This window comes from Stigmatopora argus, chromosome 16 (assembly GCF_051989625.1).
Source record: "Stigmatopora argus isolate UIUO_Sarg chromosome 16, RoL_Sarg_1.0, whole genome shotgun sequence".
Lineage (NCBI taxonomy): Eukaryota > Metazoa > Chordata > Actinopteri > Syngnathiformes > Syngnathidae > Stigmatopora > Stigmatopora argus.
Window position 1 is genome coordinate 7,365,252 of NC_135402.1, and position 15,865 is coordinate 7,381,116.

General features: G+C 39.6%; 1 protein-coding gene across 1 annotated transcript; it reads right to left on the reverse strand.

Annotated features, from left to right (window-relative positions):
* Window positions 1-6,099: 6,099 nt before the first annotated feature.
* lhx3 (LIM homeobox 3) lies at window positions 6,100-15,585 on the reverse strand. Its single transcript, XM_077622727.1, has 6 exons — window positions 15,331-15,585; window positions 10,740-10,911; window positions 9,817-10,019; window positions 8,474-8,625; window positions 7,001-7,172; window positions 6,100-6,924 (listed from the first exon to the last, which is right to left on the reverse strand). The coding sequence occupies exons 1-6, from the start codon at window positions 15,398-15,400 to the stop codon at window positions 6,518-6,520; spliced, it is 1,176 nt and encodes a 391-aa protein (XP_077478853.1). The 5' UTR covers window positions 15,401-15,585; the 3' UTR covers window positions 6,100-6,517.
* Between the last annotated feature and the right edge of the window lie 280 nt (window positions 15,586-15,865).

Sequence of the window (15,865 nt, forward strand, 5' to 3'; positions counted from 1 at the left end):
TTCTTCCAACAGTGGTTGCGTATGCCGGAATTCGGCGTCTGCCATCCATCCCGCTGACAGCTGAGCGATGACCTTCCCTCTGGCTCGCGCCGGTAATTGAAAAGCACGACACGCGGGCCGGCTGCTTGTCTTGCAACCATCTGTGAGTCTGAGTGCACTGTCGAGTGTGGCTCCCCGTGGGCGGGGGCGGACTTGGGAAGGGGGTCGGCGGGTGGATGGAGAGCCAGACGGCCTCCCCGTGGGGAGCAGTTAACACCTCATAGATGCCACAGGCACCCCCCGAGATGTTCCTCGGCACCACCGGGAGAGCCTTAATGAGAAAATGGGTGATTGCAGGACTGAGTTTTAGCGTTTGTACTTTGTAGCATTATGAATGGTGACAACAGTAACAAGCAGGCAGAGTTAAAGATTCCGAGAGTGCGCAATAGAGGGGGGAAGATTTATCACCCATTTAAAGTAGTAATTTATTCACAGAGGATTAATTGAAAGCTGATTCACTAGTTATATGTTGAGGTCATTCATCAAAGCTTTTCTTGTTCGGAAATGAGCAATTTGTTATTCTATGTTTTTCTTCATGGGCTTGAGAATTTTTTCTTGTTTTTTTTGTAGCGGATGAGTTTTATATCAAACTAGAAAACTTAGATAATTGATGGACGAGTCCTGTTTATAAAATTTAATTATAAATTTATTCTAATTATTATTATTCATTTGTCAGGTCAAGAAATGAATCCATTAGATAAATAATAATTGCAAATGAGCTCACATTTCATCCAATCGAAGTTTCTAAATGCCAAATAAGAGCTTAATTCATGAAGATATCACCTGGTGATACAATACAACGTCAACACAGAAAATGCAGTTTGTTTTTAATCTAGCAGAAAAATCTTGGAAAAATAGGAAATATAATAAGAACATAACAATACTGCTGCAACAGGGTGTATTTGAATGAATATTTAATAGACATTAATCATGCGTAAACTTCTTTAAAACATTATATTTTTTCTCATCAGCTAATCATAAGCATCAGGGCATTTCCTGTTACCCAAAGAGGGAGGTAAGTTAAAGAGTATAATGACCATAAAAAAATGTTGCTCAAAGTATTTATATATGTAAATTGATGTCATTGCCATTGTTATATGTATTTGAGGTATTAACAAATCATAGGTTTGACTCGTTAGGTTTACATGGAAAATATTTCTTCCCAATAAAAATCACTCCAATTGAAGTGGTCAGGTGAACTGTTTTACCTGGGACGGTGTTTACATGCGCTACAAAATAAAACATACATTTTCGTTTTCGTTGCGACGGGACAATTTCTGAAAAATTTGACTATGCTACAGTTTTCAAAAAGAAATATTGTGCGAATTGGAATGAAATTCAATCCGGATTCAGCTTGTTTATTCATGTTTATGGAGGTGTTTGTACGGGTTACTTTTGGTCTTATAATTTGATTGTAATTGATATATTCGGTCCATGTAAACGCAGCCATTGGGAGGGCAAAACGTGGGAATAAAAACGATAACGTACCATCATCGACTGAACCCGCATACAATCAAGGTAGCGACCTTAGTGGCTGTGAGAAGCTTATTAGGCCAAACACACACGAGGTGCTATCGGGCCCAATTGGGACAGAAAACCTAATCAACCCAAGTCACCTCAAGGAAAAGAACTAAGTATAACCACAAACAAACAAACAGACTGTGACCAAAATATGAATTTTGCTTGAATGTTATACAGTGGCGCTTTAGACAAAAATAAGGCATTTCATTCATCAGAAGTCGATTCCCGGTATAAATCAGTGTAGCTCTACTTGTGACTTGCATATGAAGTGCCCCGAGTGTTGCATAAAAAATGACTTCCTACCTGCAAGCGAAGACGAAAGTGATACATGGCTGATGTGTTTCTAATACGAATGTCCCAGAATGCATTTCAATCAGACACCGCCGACACATTACCGCATATTGCATTCCGGTCTCGGGGGCGGAACGAAGAGATAATTATGCGGACGGAGTTGTAATGGCGAGGCCTAGGGGAGCCGTGATGGATTTGATTAAAGCTGTCAGTGACAACACGTGCTAATGACCATGTTGATTAGTTGGACCGCGTGAATGACGCCCTCATTAATCTCAGGCACAAACAGACAAAAACTTTTTCGTTGCCTTTGACGGTGCCAGACGTCCAATCCTTTTTGGCTGAGGATTAGTTCATTGGAAGCTAGCACGAATCAGAATAGATAATCACATACGCACATTAAGATTTTAAACAGCTTGATTATGACAGAAATTGAGAAATTTTACAACATCCGTAAGCATATTTATAACATTTTCACCAAATCCAGCCTGAATTACAGCCAGGTTAAAACGGTTTGTTATGAACCAAACTGTTGGTAAATCCATCAGGAATTCAGAGAGATAGGTAAGCGAATTTTAGGAGAACCATAATGGTTACCAGTTATTTACCCTGTCGACTCCACCTTTAACCAGAAGCCATATTCTTTATAAACATCATCCCTACCCTTAGCCTGCATCCATTTGTTCGCTACTTCCTAACAGAAAAAAAAACGCCTCAAGGGCTGCCATGACATTTTTTGTCCACGTTGACGAAACCCAGTAATTAGGCGGGTGCATTTAAAAGCGACAGTGTTCAAAGATAAACGGTTCTTTCTCAAGTTTTGGTCAACAAGTGGGTCGTTCTTCACTTCCAGATCATTTGCACCAAGCAATTGTTAAGAAGCACTGTTGTCACAATACAATCCAAATTCTGCCAAGTTCACGCCAGGCTTTAAACTGCATTGAGGATTAAATCAGGCGCTTTACAATGGAAGTAAATGCGGAAACACACAAATCTGTAGTGGCAATCTCGGGTCCTCCAGGTTTTTAAAACACTTCCAACTTCATTTTCATAGACCAGAGGTGGCCCTTTGATATTGAGACATTAGACAACACTAAAACAACAAATGTCCGAAATAACGGCATCACAATCAGATACCACAACCCCGAATACAGAAACACACAAACACATGCACGCGCGTCCCCCCGGTCCAACGCTCCATTAGGTCTGAATTGTAGCTGTGATCTGTGGGACCCGAGGGAGGTGTTATTGTCACCGCTGATTTACTCGCCGCCATCTGACACGGGTCGTGGGGCCTTGGGTATGATGGCTCTACACGTGTATCTGTGAGAAAAAGACAACATGGTTAGAGTCCTTCACAGAAGGCGCCATTAAAGTTAAATGTAAAATGCCGGTCTAAATAACGCATTGGCTGCCGTTGATTGAAATAGCCGTCCAATCCATTCGAACTGGGAGGGTTGGCAGCGAATTAATGTTTGTCTAGTGGCAGGCACTGAGTAAATAGCAGATGCTTTGACATTGATGAAATAATATTTGAACAATTAGGAGAGGAAAAAGCTAGTTATGAATTCATTTGAAAGTCAATGCATTGACTGGTGGGAATGTTACCTCTACCAACATGGCCGCCCTGAAAGCATTTTGGGAGTGGCCAGGATATATTTCTTTTCATGCTTCTCCTGTGAATTGAAATGAGGTTATTACGAGTAGACATCCGTTCGCCGCTAGACCTCCCACTACAAATAAATTGGACGCCTACAAGTGGCAGACAAATTTAAATTCAAGGATTAACTTCAAAATCACTGACCTAATGAACTTTAACACCGAAAATGGAACACCGTTTTCTTTTTCTGAAGTTCCCACGAGTTGTAAATGTACCTGCGCAACACCTGTCACAACTTCCTGCTATTGTTTGGCCCAAAATTGCATACCTGTCTTAATCCAATTCTTTCCACGGGGAAAACTGTTGGGATTTGCGTTCAATCCGAAAGAGTGGATTGGGATAATCCCCGGTCTTTAAGTGAGGGTTCATCTTTTGGCCACCAAAATCTCACACCTGCTGAGACGTTAAAGCGGCGTCTAAACAGGGTGAAGGTTTGCCCCATCAGATTAAGCAGATGCAGGTGTTAAACATCCTGTTTTGATCAGTAAACTTGACTCTTTTTAAACATTTAGCCGTAACACTGCTAACCTGCTGCTCGGCTTGAAGGATTCGAATCAATATCCTGCCTGGCCTATCTTTTTTTTGTCCTGGCAACCTGAGAGGGGAAGCAGACGGCCATCAGCGGCAGAGGAAGGACATCTGGCCACCCACGACTTATTTGTCTATTCAAGCATTTCACTTCAGGTTGAGCGGTGGAAAATACATTAGGTGACATTTAACCTTTACACTTTACATTGAGGGCTTCCGGTTGAAATGGATTGGACGTCTATTCCCGTTAGTACGCGTTCTCAGTCTCAATTTCCCTCCTTTGCTAACTACCACAACACATTGTACCACAACACATTGTGCTGGCAATGAATGGGTTAAGATAATGACAATTTTTTTCCTGACTTAAATCATTGTTATTTAGTTTCCTATTGATGTTTACTGTGATTTCCCGCAAAAATGTTTGTACAAACAAATGCTTATCTCTCTGTAGGAGTATTATTAATAACCCTATTACAGTATCTTCACTGCAGTACTACAATATCCACCCCTAAAAAATGTGTCATCCTCGAACGCCATCTACAAAATTGGTGATTCGAAAGATTATCTGAGTTTCATATTGCAAAGGGCTCATTATGAATTAAAGAGGTCAGGTTGCTGCGGTAACGCTGCGCTAATTATTTATGGTAACGAGGAGCAACTGGGACGCATAGCGGGAATGAAAAACAGCTGATATGACCTTTTTATCACTGACGTCGTCGCCATATGCAAAGCCGGTTTGTGCACGCTCACATACACGCACGGACGCACACCTTTGGGCTTTAATCCACTTAATTGAACCTGACTTTGAATGTCTAAACAAATGGTAAGAATTCACAAGGGGTATCCGATCCCTCCCAGGCTAATGGATTGCAGATTCCTTTCCCATAAGGGCCGTTGAGCGCAAACAAGGGCAAGTAATCTCTCAATTGACGAGTGAATTGGCCGTCTGCATCGCATTTCTTACCATGAGTTAGGAAGCATTGTTCGTTATTTGGAGAAAACTGCATGGTGGTGAATCTGCATGTAGTTCTTCAATACCATAAACTGGCCTAAAAAATGTATTGAGCAACGTCAATGGAGGCCATTTGAGTTTTTTTTTTAAGTGTTATTATTATCCAGCCAAGGAAAGCCAAAGAAATGACAAATTCATTAATTTATTAAAGTCCTGCATCATTCATCAGGATTCATCATAATCAACATGGTCATCACCATAAAGGAATAAATTACACATAAAAACATTTTTTCCACATAATTAAACATACATCACTGCCCAGGGTTGCTAAAGCAAACACCTTCTGTTTTTTTTGTATTTTTTTAAATATTTTTTGCGAGTAGAACAAGACACACAAATGCATAGATGGAACTGGACCAATAAGAACTGTCATCACGACAATATCTAGCCATTTGTTTAAAGACAAAGTACTTTCTCATTGGAATTTCCTTTTATGGTCCTCGTATAAAAATAAAATCTCCACAATGATAAAACATTATGTGTATATTTCTCTATATATTGACATTTGGCAACAACCAGACATTGAAAGACTTCTGCACCTGAACACACGACAAAAAAAAGAAAAAGGAAGAAGTGATAGATGTCTAAATTCCAGTCTTTGTTAGTGTTGCACCAATACTGATGCTAACATCAGTACCAATACAGCAGTATCGAGGAGTACTAAGAAGTAACATGCCAATACTGCGTAATATGTACACTTCAATATCTAGTAGTTTTCATGTTGCACTTTGCAAAATGATGATAGACGTCCAATCCTGTGGCGTCCATTTTTTCGTTCTTTTGTGAATAAAATAAGGTTATCAGTAGTAGACATCCAATCCATTTGAAGTATTTATTTATGTATGTATGTTGTGAAGTACTTCGTGTTGTGACTACTTATTTATTTATTATTTATTACTTATTTATTTGTCTATTTGTTTGTTGTTGTTCTTTGTGAACTGTGATGAAAGCTTTAAAGCTCATTATACTTGTTTAATGACAATAAAATCATTCAATTCAACTTAATTAAAATAAGAGGGTGGCAGCGAATGAACAATTTTTTGTTAATTGTGGCAGTTAAAAATTGTATTGTTATTGTGTGTATTTGTGTATTCTATTCTATTCTATTCATTTCAGTGGCAGCAAATCAGTTAAGCAGTGTGTGACCAAGGCATGATAGCAATGAGATGAGATTCAAAAAAGTATGTAGTAATTTCTTATTAAAACCAACGTGAAAAAATAATAAAAAGAAAAACGTGGTATCGGTGCAACACTAATCTTTAGATTGTCATGAAGACGTCAAACCTGCCTCATACAATATCAGGCTAAGTGCTTTTTACGAGTTTATTCTCCATCCAGACGGAAATGATGATGGAATATTGGTGATTTCCACCAATTTGTATTTCATTACCCCAAAAACAGGAGATGTTAAAAAAAACAGACAAAATCCCCCCAAAAATCAAGTCCAGTTTCTTAGAATCAAGCATTTAGAACTGTCCGTGGTCCACTTCGTCTAACCAAGAAGCGGGACTAGCGGGGAAATCCGGGTATCCGCCGCTACTCCCAGTGGATAGGTCTGAGCTTGGGCCGTTGGCGGCTCCGATGGAAACCCTCACGGTGGGATTCATCCCCCCTCCCTGGGACATGATGGACAGGCCCGACTCGGGGTAGACCAGGCCGGTGATGAGCGGCTGGTGGCGAGGTAGCGCTGGGTGAGACCCCGGAGACTGGGGTAATCCGTAGGGGCTGTTGGAGCGCATGTCGTGGAATTGCTCTTGCGAGGGCAGAGCGGCGTGCTCCAGGGGGAAATTGCCCCCTTGGCGTCCTCCCATGGCCGGGGAGTTCCTGCCGTAGATGCCGTTACTGTGACCGAGCTCGGACATTGGAGGTTCATCTGTTTCAGGGGTGGTAAATACAGATGAGGATGGCTTCTTATGCTGTTTTACCTAGACTACAATTAAGCCAAGTACCTGTGAAGGACACCTCGGCGTCGCTGTCCATGCCTTCTTCCTGGATGCTGTCTTTGTCTGACTTGGAGCTTCCGCGCGACCTTTTCATGTTGCGGAAGTACTGGCCCCACCTCTGGCGTCCGGCATCCTTTTTCAGTCTCTTTTCTTTAGCCCGCCGGTTCTGGAACCAAACCTGTGAGGGACAATCATGACATTCATTTTCAATTCTAGAGGGGCCGGCGAGCATGTGCGGTCGTTTGGTCGCCGGTCTTTTGGCCGCCGTCTTTTGGTCGCCGGTCTTTTGGCCGCCGGTCTTTTGGTCGCCGGTCTTTTGGTCGCCCGGACCCAAACAACGGGCGACCAAAAGACCGGCGACAAAACAAGGTAAAACAACATGGTCTACGCATCAATAAAAGCCAACAATGGCCCTGAGCAGTTTCACTGAGCCGACGTGTGAGTGTATAAGAGTTTGTATGTACATGAGTTGTCCCCTTAGGAAGGGACGTCAGTCAAGGTCTTAACAAGTTCTCCAACAAAACACAATAAAAGTACGGGAAATTTGGAGCTTTTCTTTAGCCTAATAATTAACAGGGCATTAAGTATGACTAAATAATAATTCGCAGTTCGTATTTAGGGAATTTGAGCAACGATTTAAATGGTAATCATCAATAACCTTCCGGGCGACCAAAAGACCGGTGACCAAACGGCTGAGTACCAGGGGCTAGACCAGTAGTGGAACAAATTAGTGCAGGGTGCGATGATTGGCTGAGCGAGGCACTCTGACTAAAGCCGCCACCCCCCACCCCCGAATTACCCTAACCCTGGATGGGAACTCAGTTTACAGTAGAGCTGTTTCTCAAGCACCTTTGAAAGTCATGAACCAAGGACGGCAATAGATGTCACATTCCATTATTCATACTTCTCCAGAACTGTTATTGGACAAAAACCTTCATCTCTCGTGTTCCTGATGTCAATTCTGCTGTTATTTTGATTACACGAGCAAAAAATTTCAAAGCGATCTAAATGTGAAGTGCTTATAAGAGTAAAAATGTTTTAAAAAGAGGCTGAAACGGTTATATTTCTTAGCCATTTAATCTCCCATGTAAAGCACAAAAAGGCATTTTACACGTGCCTTAATGATATTCCACCCTGGGTCAACCCTTCTTGCCTTCTTCCCTTTCAAGGAATAATGAGGGGCATTTTAGTGGCTTCCGTCCCCCACATTCGTCCTTGCAAATAAAACAATATATACGGCCGTGAGAGGGGGCTCGTCGGCCCGTCTGACAATACGCACCGCCGCCATTGTTAACGAGCGTGCACTTAAACCGCGCCGACTTTGATGTGGACTTCATTTTGCTCCATCTTGCCGTAAATTCACCCCAGCGCCACGGCCCGCGCGAGTGCTGCTGTGCTATCCCGGACCCCCGTTGTCCCTCCGTAATGAAGTCGGGACACTAATGGATGGGCTTCCTAATGGATCATAATAAACCTTACCTGCACGACCCGCATATCCAGGCCCGTCTCGGAGGAGAGCTGCTCACGGACATGGCGTGCCGGCTTGGGAGAATTATTGTAGGCGTTCTTCAGGGTCTCCAGTTGCTTGGCCGTGATGGTCGTTCGGGGCCTTTTCGCGGTTGAGTCGGCTTCTGAAGGGCAGGGTAGGAGATGCGTGTGAGGACGTGTGGGACAGAGGACATCCTGAAGATAAATAGAACTATCTAACATGGGAATTGAGATGGAAAAACCATAATGGAACAAACCCTTACAGGAGGTTATGTGGAATTGGGGGGCAAAATAGGGTAATGCTACATTCTCGGAGCAGGGGGTGATGCCCAATTCAGATTTTATATGAAGATTTAGATTTTTTGTGTGTGTGTGTAGCCATCCATATTGAAATGACAGAAGAAACCAGTCTTTGATTGTTTCTACAGTACGAAAAAATGTAGCTATATGCGAACTGTATGTATCTGATGTTTTTCATGCAACATGAATAATCCAATTCAGATTATTACGTAACTGTTCTAAATTAATTCATATGTAGATAAGAATTAGACACATCTGAAAGAGTTCATATCTAAAGTTTAACTTGATTAGCATTCACTTTGGTTTATGTTGTTTAGATATTGAACAAGTAGAAGTCAAACAATCCTTTTATTGCATTGTTTTTTTCATGGCATCAGATAATTTATAATATCAGATTTCAAGCTGTAATGGATAAGATGACACAACATACAATATTTTCCCAACTGTGAATTACGGTACATTTTACATTTGGCTGCCATGGACTGCAATAGACGTTCAATCGATCTTAACTAGGATGATTCACCTTGATCCATGGCAGTTATGATTTATGTTATAAGACCTACGTCGCTCTTCCAAAAGCAACCAATTACACATAAGTAATTAAAAAACATGTTAGCCCAAATTGCAAGGGTGAAACAAGTTTAACAGCTAAAATGACCCTGATATGCTCATTAATTCAAACCTGGCGTCATGTTAATTGCATCACATCTGTTGGAAAAAACATCCTGCAAATAACACCTACCCTTCCACCGAGTAATTGCACTCTTTAATTAGTAAAATAAACATGTATGTTTTGGGGCGAAAAGTTGAGTTGAGTACTTAGATGTACATTCAACTGAAACAGATGTGGTGATAAAATCTGCATCAATGGCACCAAAACATGATCATTCGTGGTCTTGCAGAAATCCGCCCCCATCAATTAGCCGATTTATGAGAGATTCTTGATATGCATATTTTGATTTTAGGAGCAAATATCTTACATGAGGGTCATTAAGAGTCACTCTTGTCTTTTCCTTTAAAGGCGTTGTTAGTACCTCTCTGTTTGGCGGTTTCGTAGTCGGCCTTGCACACCAAGCGGCTGTCCTCCATCAGGTAATACTCGTCGCCCGTGGCCAGCTGCCGCTTGCACACGATGCATGCGAAGCAGTGCAGGTGGTAGACGAAGTCCTGGGCCCGCCTCACCACCTGCGTTGGCGGGATTCCTTGCTGACACGCCGCGCATTTGGTGCCAAATCTCCTTTCGGGTGCAGACAAGGCAGATTGTCAGTTCACATCTTGCAGACACCATATTAAAATGCTACTGTATCACATCCAATACAAACGCATTATCAAAATTATGTATTGTGAATAGTATTGAATTAATTTCTCTCGCAGGCACTACTTCAGTAAGAACCTCCTTGCAATTCGCATGATATTGGTTTGTTTTAATTGCTTTTATCTTGACCTGATTTCAATTCCAAAACAAAGGCGTGATCATGACAGCTTTTTCAGCTTGGGTAAAATGATGCTATCATGCAGGAAAACTGTATATTAAAAAAGTTCATGTGGCACTCAACAACAACAACAGAAAAATAACTCAAAAGAACTATTTTTTGAATCATCTCAAATTAACTGCTAAAATCAATATATCGCCCAAACCAACCATCATGTTAGCATATGACTATTTTGTCACATCTGCTATCAAAATTACACATACTGCATTTTAGAAACAAATCCAAAAAGCACGTCATCCAAGCAATACATTGTTAATGTCAGCCATCTTGATGCCAACATACAGTATTACATATTTTGCCTTAAAAGCTCTATTTGAACTATTTGCGGAGCTTCTCAACAGCAGCATCAAAAAAACGCGAGCATCATTATACCAGAGAAGGCAGGCATTTTGATACAACAGCATGCATTGGATGCTTTTTATATTGTATATGTATGTATGTAGCATGTATTGTATGCTGCTCACTTGAAGAAGTCATCTTTGCAGTAGACACTCTCCCCGCGGCTGAAGCACTTGTCGGACAGCTGAGTATGGCAGTCAGCGCACTTGAGACACTTGCTGTGCCAGTGGCGCTCCAGTACTTTGAGGATAAAGCGGTCCACGATGTGCTGGTTACAGCCCGCACACACTGGGATGTCTGGGAACATGGCACAAAAGAAAAAAGAAAACATACATTACATATGTGTTATTCTGTGGTATTGTATTGTGACGTAAATGTATTTGTGCTCGTGATTTTATTGCTGTAAATATTTAGGATGGTAGCTTAAAACAGGGAAGTTGTATGTATTTTGTCGAAAATGAAGAAGGATTTTTAGAATATCATAGTATAGGTATTTTAAGCCAATTTTATTGGTTGTAGCGTGTGCAATATAGTCACAACATAATGTCCAATCCCATAGTTTAGGAGTGAAAATTTTTAAAGCATCTCAGAGGGCAGTTGTGGAGTCTTAATAAATGAAATCTTTAATGCATGAATTATGATTTTTATTTCTTAGACATTTTTATTTTGGCAATATAATGTTGCCTGCAAATAGTTTGTAATGGGTGATTTAAAAAATTGTATAGTATAGATATTTATAAAATGAAATGAGTGAATTAATTGAATAATGCATTTTGGGGGAAATATCAATTTTTTTAATCGCAATAATACAGTCCATGCGTATTTTGCTATAGGAATTTAGTTTTGTTTTTTAAAAATCTTTTTAAGGATTCACTAGTATTCCTTTAGAAACTGGGATGGCTCACAGCAATGAAGTTAAATGTACACATGTGCATCATAATGTTCACTTTACAGGACGTATAGCTAAACTAAATGCAATTAAGTAAAAACTATATTCAATAAAATAAAAACACAACAACAATATTAAATAAATGAGGCCAGACACACGGTTTTCACACATGCATGGATCCGTATATTTTAAATTATAATAAAAACAAACTTAACTGCACTATAGGTTGAGAAAAATGATGCACACACACACACACACACACACACACACACACACACACACACACACACACACACACACACACACACACACACACACAAGAATAACAGTGTTCCAGATACCCCATGCCATAAAACAAAAATATTTATGATAAGAGCCCTCAAATCCATTAAACTACGATGAAATGCAAGGAAGATAATGAAATATCATCCACCTAGTTCTAAATCGTGAAGCAATAACATCAGTAACTTTACTCATGTCTTGACCCATGCAGGCTTATATTTTATTCAAACAAACACCACAATGAATGTGATCATGGTCATTGTGGAGTGGCCCTCCATCCTATGCAACATGTATGAACCTGAAATAGGGTTTTGGAGCCTGTACAAGGTTGACGTCATCAGCCAGATGCCCCAAACAAGTCATTTGCTCGCTTTCACAGCTCCGGTTGGAATATTAAAACACCCAGAATAGACACTATACTCGAATGTCGCGTAATCACAATAATCCGTGTTAATATAACAAAAAAATACACTGCCGTAGAACCCTTTTGAATGAAAATCATCCACATCAATGGAGAACAATAAGTAGATTTTACTGCTGAATCTGTTTTTTTAACGAAAATAAACTATAATCTTTAAATTAAAAACTGAATTAAAGGGTTTTACTTTAAAAGAAAAAAATAATTAATAATTAATAAATTGAATTATTAAGGGTAAGAAAATGTCATGTAGAATGATATGTTGGTAAACATTAAGTAGATTTTACTACAAATTTGATGTTTAAAAAAATAAAATAAGATATAATCTTTCAATTAAAAAATGAATTGAAAAAAACACTGACTGAAATAATAACACGAAGAATTATTAAGGGGAAGAAAATGTCATGTGAAGAATTTGTTGGAATAGATTTATGAGGCAATTGAAGGAAATGTGTAAATCTAATGTAAATATAAAAAAATAATATTCGTACACACAAATATACAAGTATAAACAATATTTATTTTCCGTGTATACACTAATTATGAATGATTTAAAATCACACGCAGGTGTGACCCTTCACGCTGATTTCAAACAGGTGTGTTCATAAAAAAATATTTATAAAAATAGGAACACTTTTGTTTTAACGTTGCCTTTTTTCTCTTCCTTGCTCAAGTATGTACCTTTTACATCTACTTATTTTAATGCATAATATGATCAAAGCATTGTTCGTGCTAAAAAAGAGAATGGTTCTCGGCCAGGCATAATGCATCGAAAATGAAAAATCAAATTAAAATGAAGTCAACGTTTCAGCCATAGTGGAGTGCTGCTATGTACGGTAACCGAGTCCTCGGGGGCTCGTGTTTATTTAGGGCCGATATTTGTTGTTTCAATAGCGATGTTGATCGGGCTAACAGCACCCCAATGAATTTTATTGACGCTGATCTTTGGCACAAAATTGCGCCTGGGGAAATCAGGCGAAGTGCAAGCATGTTGATGAATCGAAAATCAATTGCGCCATTTGGCCACGTACGAGCAAGTACGGTAAAACATATCCTCTTTTCCTCATTTGAAGCTTTGGTTATCACTTTTTTAGGTCATTAACCTAGCGCATACTGTTTTTTTTTCGGATTTGAAATGGTTCGAGGACAATCACCAAACAAAACCAGAACCATGACAAGCTCCCACTTTTACACAACCCCGAGATTCACCACTCAAAATGGTTTATTTCCCTTAGTGACCCCTTTTTGGGTAAAAAGAAATGCAACCCGGTTCATCAAAAAGTTGCTCCGTACTTTTTTAAAGGCTAAATTCTGATATAATAATATAATATTCATAACATCGTTTTAAAATGAAGTGTATTGTCCTATTGTTAATTCGAAGCTTTATTTTTACAACCTGACATGAGTCAAAATTGTACTCCAAGAGAAACACAAACTTATTATTTGACTTTTATGATTGATATGATCATATTTTGTGTGTGAGTATCACGTCCCATTAAAAATACTTGCAAAATATCTCCAGAGAGCTTTACTACTTTGCAAAAAAACTAAAAACTAATCTTTTTGACTCAGGTGTCTGTATTTTTTATCAATAACAATTTGAAAATAATAATCTGGTACATTTTGTTCTTGCATTAATATATCTTATTATAATTGTTCTTTTGATTGGTGTGTGTGTGTGTGTGTGTGTGTGTGTGTGTGTGTGTGTGTGTGTGTGTGTGTGTATGTCTAATCTCAATAAATGTTATGGATAAAAAAAGTCACTTTGCTGTTCACCCACCTAACTTGAAGTGTTTGCATATAACAAATATTGCAGTTTTTACTTGATTTTTACGTCACTTCGATTCATCCATTTTTTTGTGTTGTTTTTGTTTGTGCAGATTAATCAAACCAGGTATCACAATTTTATGGCTACGTTACTTGCTTGACTATTTCCCTGCATATCTATACATTTATATTTTGACCTTAATCATATTATGTTCTTAAATTCTAAATTTGGCGAGAATGCTGTCTTTATGTGAGGACTAATTTTACACAATTTCAACATTTTATTGCCAAACCTGTTTTGTGTTCCTGATTTTACCTTGTTCATTTCGTTTGACATGTCCAACATTTAGGTGATTTTTTCATATATGACGCAACTCACGTCCATTTCGACCCCTTCAGGTGTCCCACCTGTCGTATACGGCCGAAGTAACGTGACACCTGTTGCCTTCTCCTTTGTGTCTCTCAGGTAAGCCGGCCACCTCTTTTGACTTTATTTTTTTATGGGGTCTGAGTCGGGGGGGGGGCGATCATACACCATATTCGTCGGTGTAAAATGACGGAACGCGCACAACATCTGTTCCAGGCATTGGTGCAACAATAGGAGCTCATTACGCATTCATAACGTCTCCCGCACGCATGCAAGGCAATCAAAAAATGTCCTGTGTTGCATGCGAGCTTTCCATATTATTATTATCTTTGGACACACGAAAAGTATTTGTTCATCTTGTGTGATGTGTTGAAGAAAGTGAAGGAGATGCTCACATGTTTAAAAAAGGCCCAAATTGAGGCTCCTATTTTGAATTTCTCGTGTTTATTATTAAATTGCAGTGTGTTGAAGTGATTTTTTTCCTTGAATTTGTAGGAAAGATGCACTGTAAACGAATGAATTATGTAGAAGGAAAGAAAAGTTTTGTTTCTTTTGCACCTATGAAGAAATTGGAAGGACTTTTGAGGGAAGCTATCCTGATAATTGTTTTAATAAAACTTAGAAAAAGCTTTGGTGAGCACCCCTAACCACTAAATAAAAATAATAAGCTATTGAATTCAATAAAATAGCAATGTGAGAAAACTACAACCTGACCAAACTACATTAGGAAATACAGGCCAATTGAAAACTTGTATTCATGCAGTCCAAATCGAAATGACGTCTATCGCCGTCAATGACATCCAATGAGTTACTTGAGGGAAAATATTAAAGCTGTTAAAGGATTTTTAATTTTTTAAACATGTTTCCATAGTATTCTTATTGATAATATAGCAAAAAACATGCTCAGCGAGTTAACCATCTTTCTCAATGCAGATGAAAATCCAGCATACAACTGATGATGATAATAATACTTAAAAACATCATTTGTCTTACCTTGACCTGCATTGTATCGAGAGAAATTGGCGTTATTCTGGCAACTTGAGCCAGGATGTTCGAGCAACATTTTGCAGAACACTTGCCGTATCCTTCTCTACCCCCAAAAATGGGCTCCACCGAGGGGTGTAAGAAAAAAAACAAGCACCAAAAGTGGTCGTTTCTTCCTGCTGTTACTCACAAGTGTGAGATGTCAGCAAGTGGGGAGACTTTGGTTTCGATGGGAGGGGGGCGGTCCTCGTGCGCGGTCAGCTGATCCACAAGAGACCTCCGCCAGAGTGGGAGGTAACTGTCCACGGTCCTGAATAGCCCCATCATCATTCAACCCCCCGCCTCCCTTCCGTGCGTGGTGCACGTGTCTATCTTTTGAGGCCCCACAATAGGCCAACTGGGCATCCGTGTAGGAGAACAATGTTGCGATGAATTGGACGTCTACAGCTGTCAATGGCATTGGAACATGGTCATTCACTTACTGTGTTTTACAGTTAAATTGAAAGTGCCTACCAACACTGTCATGCACGATAAGGACTTAGAG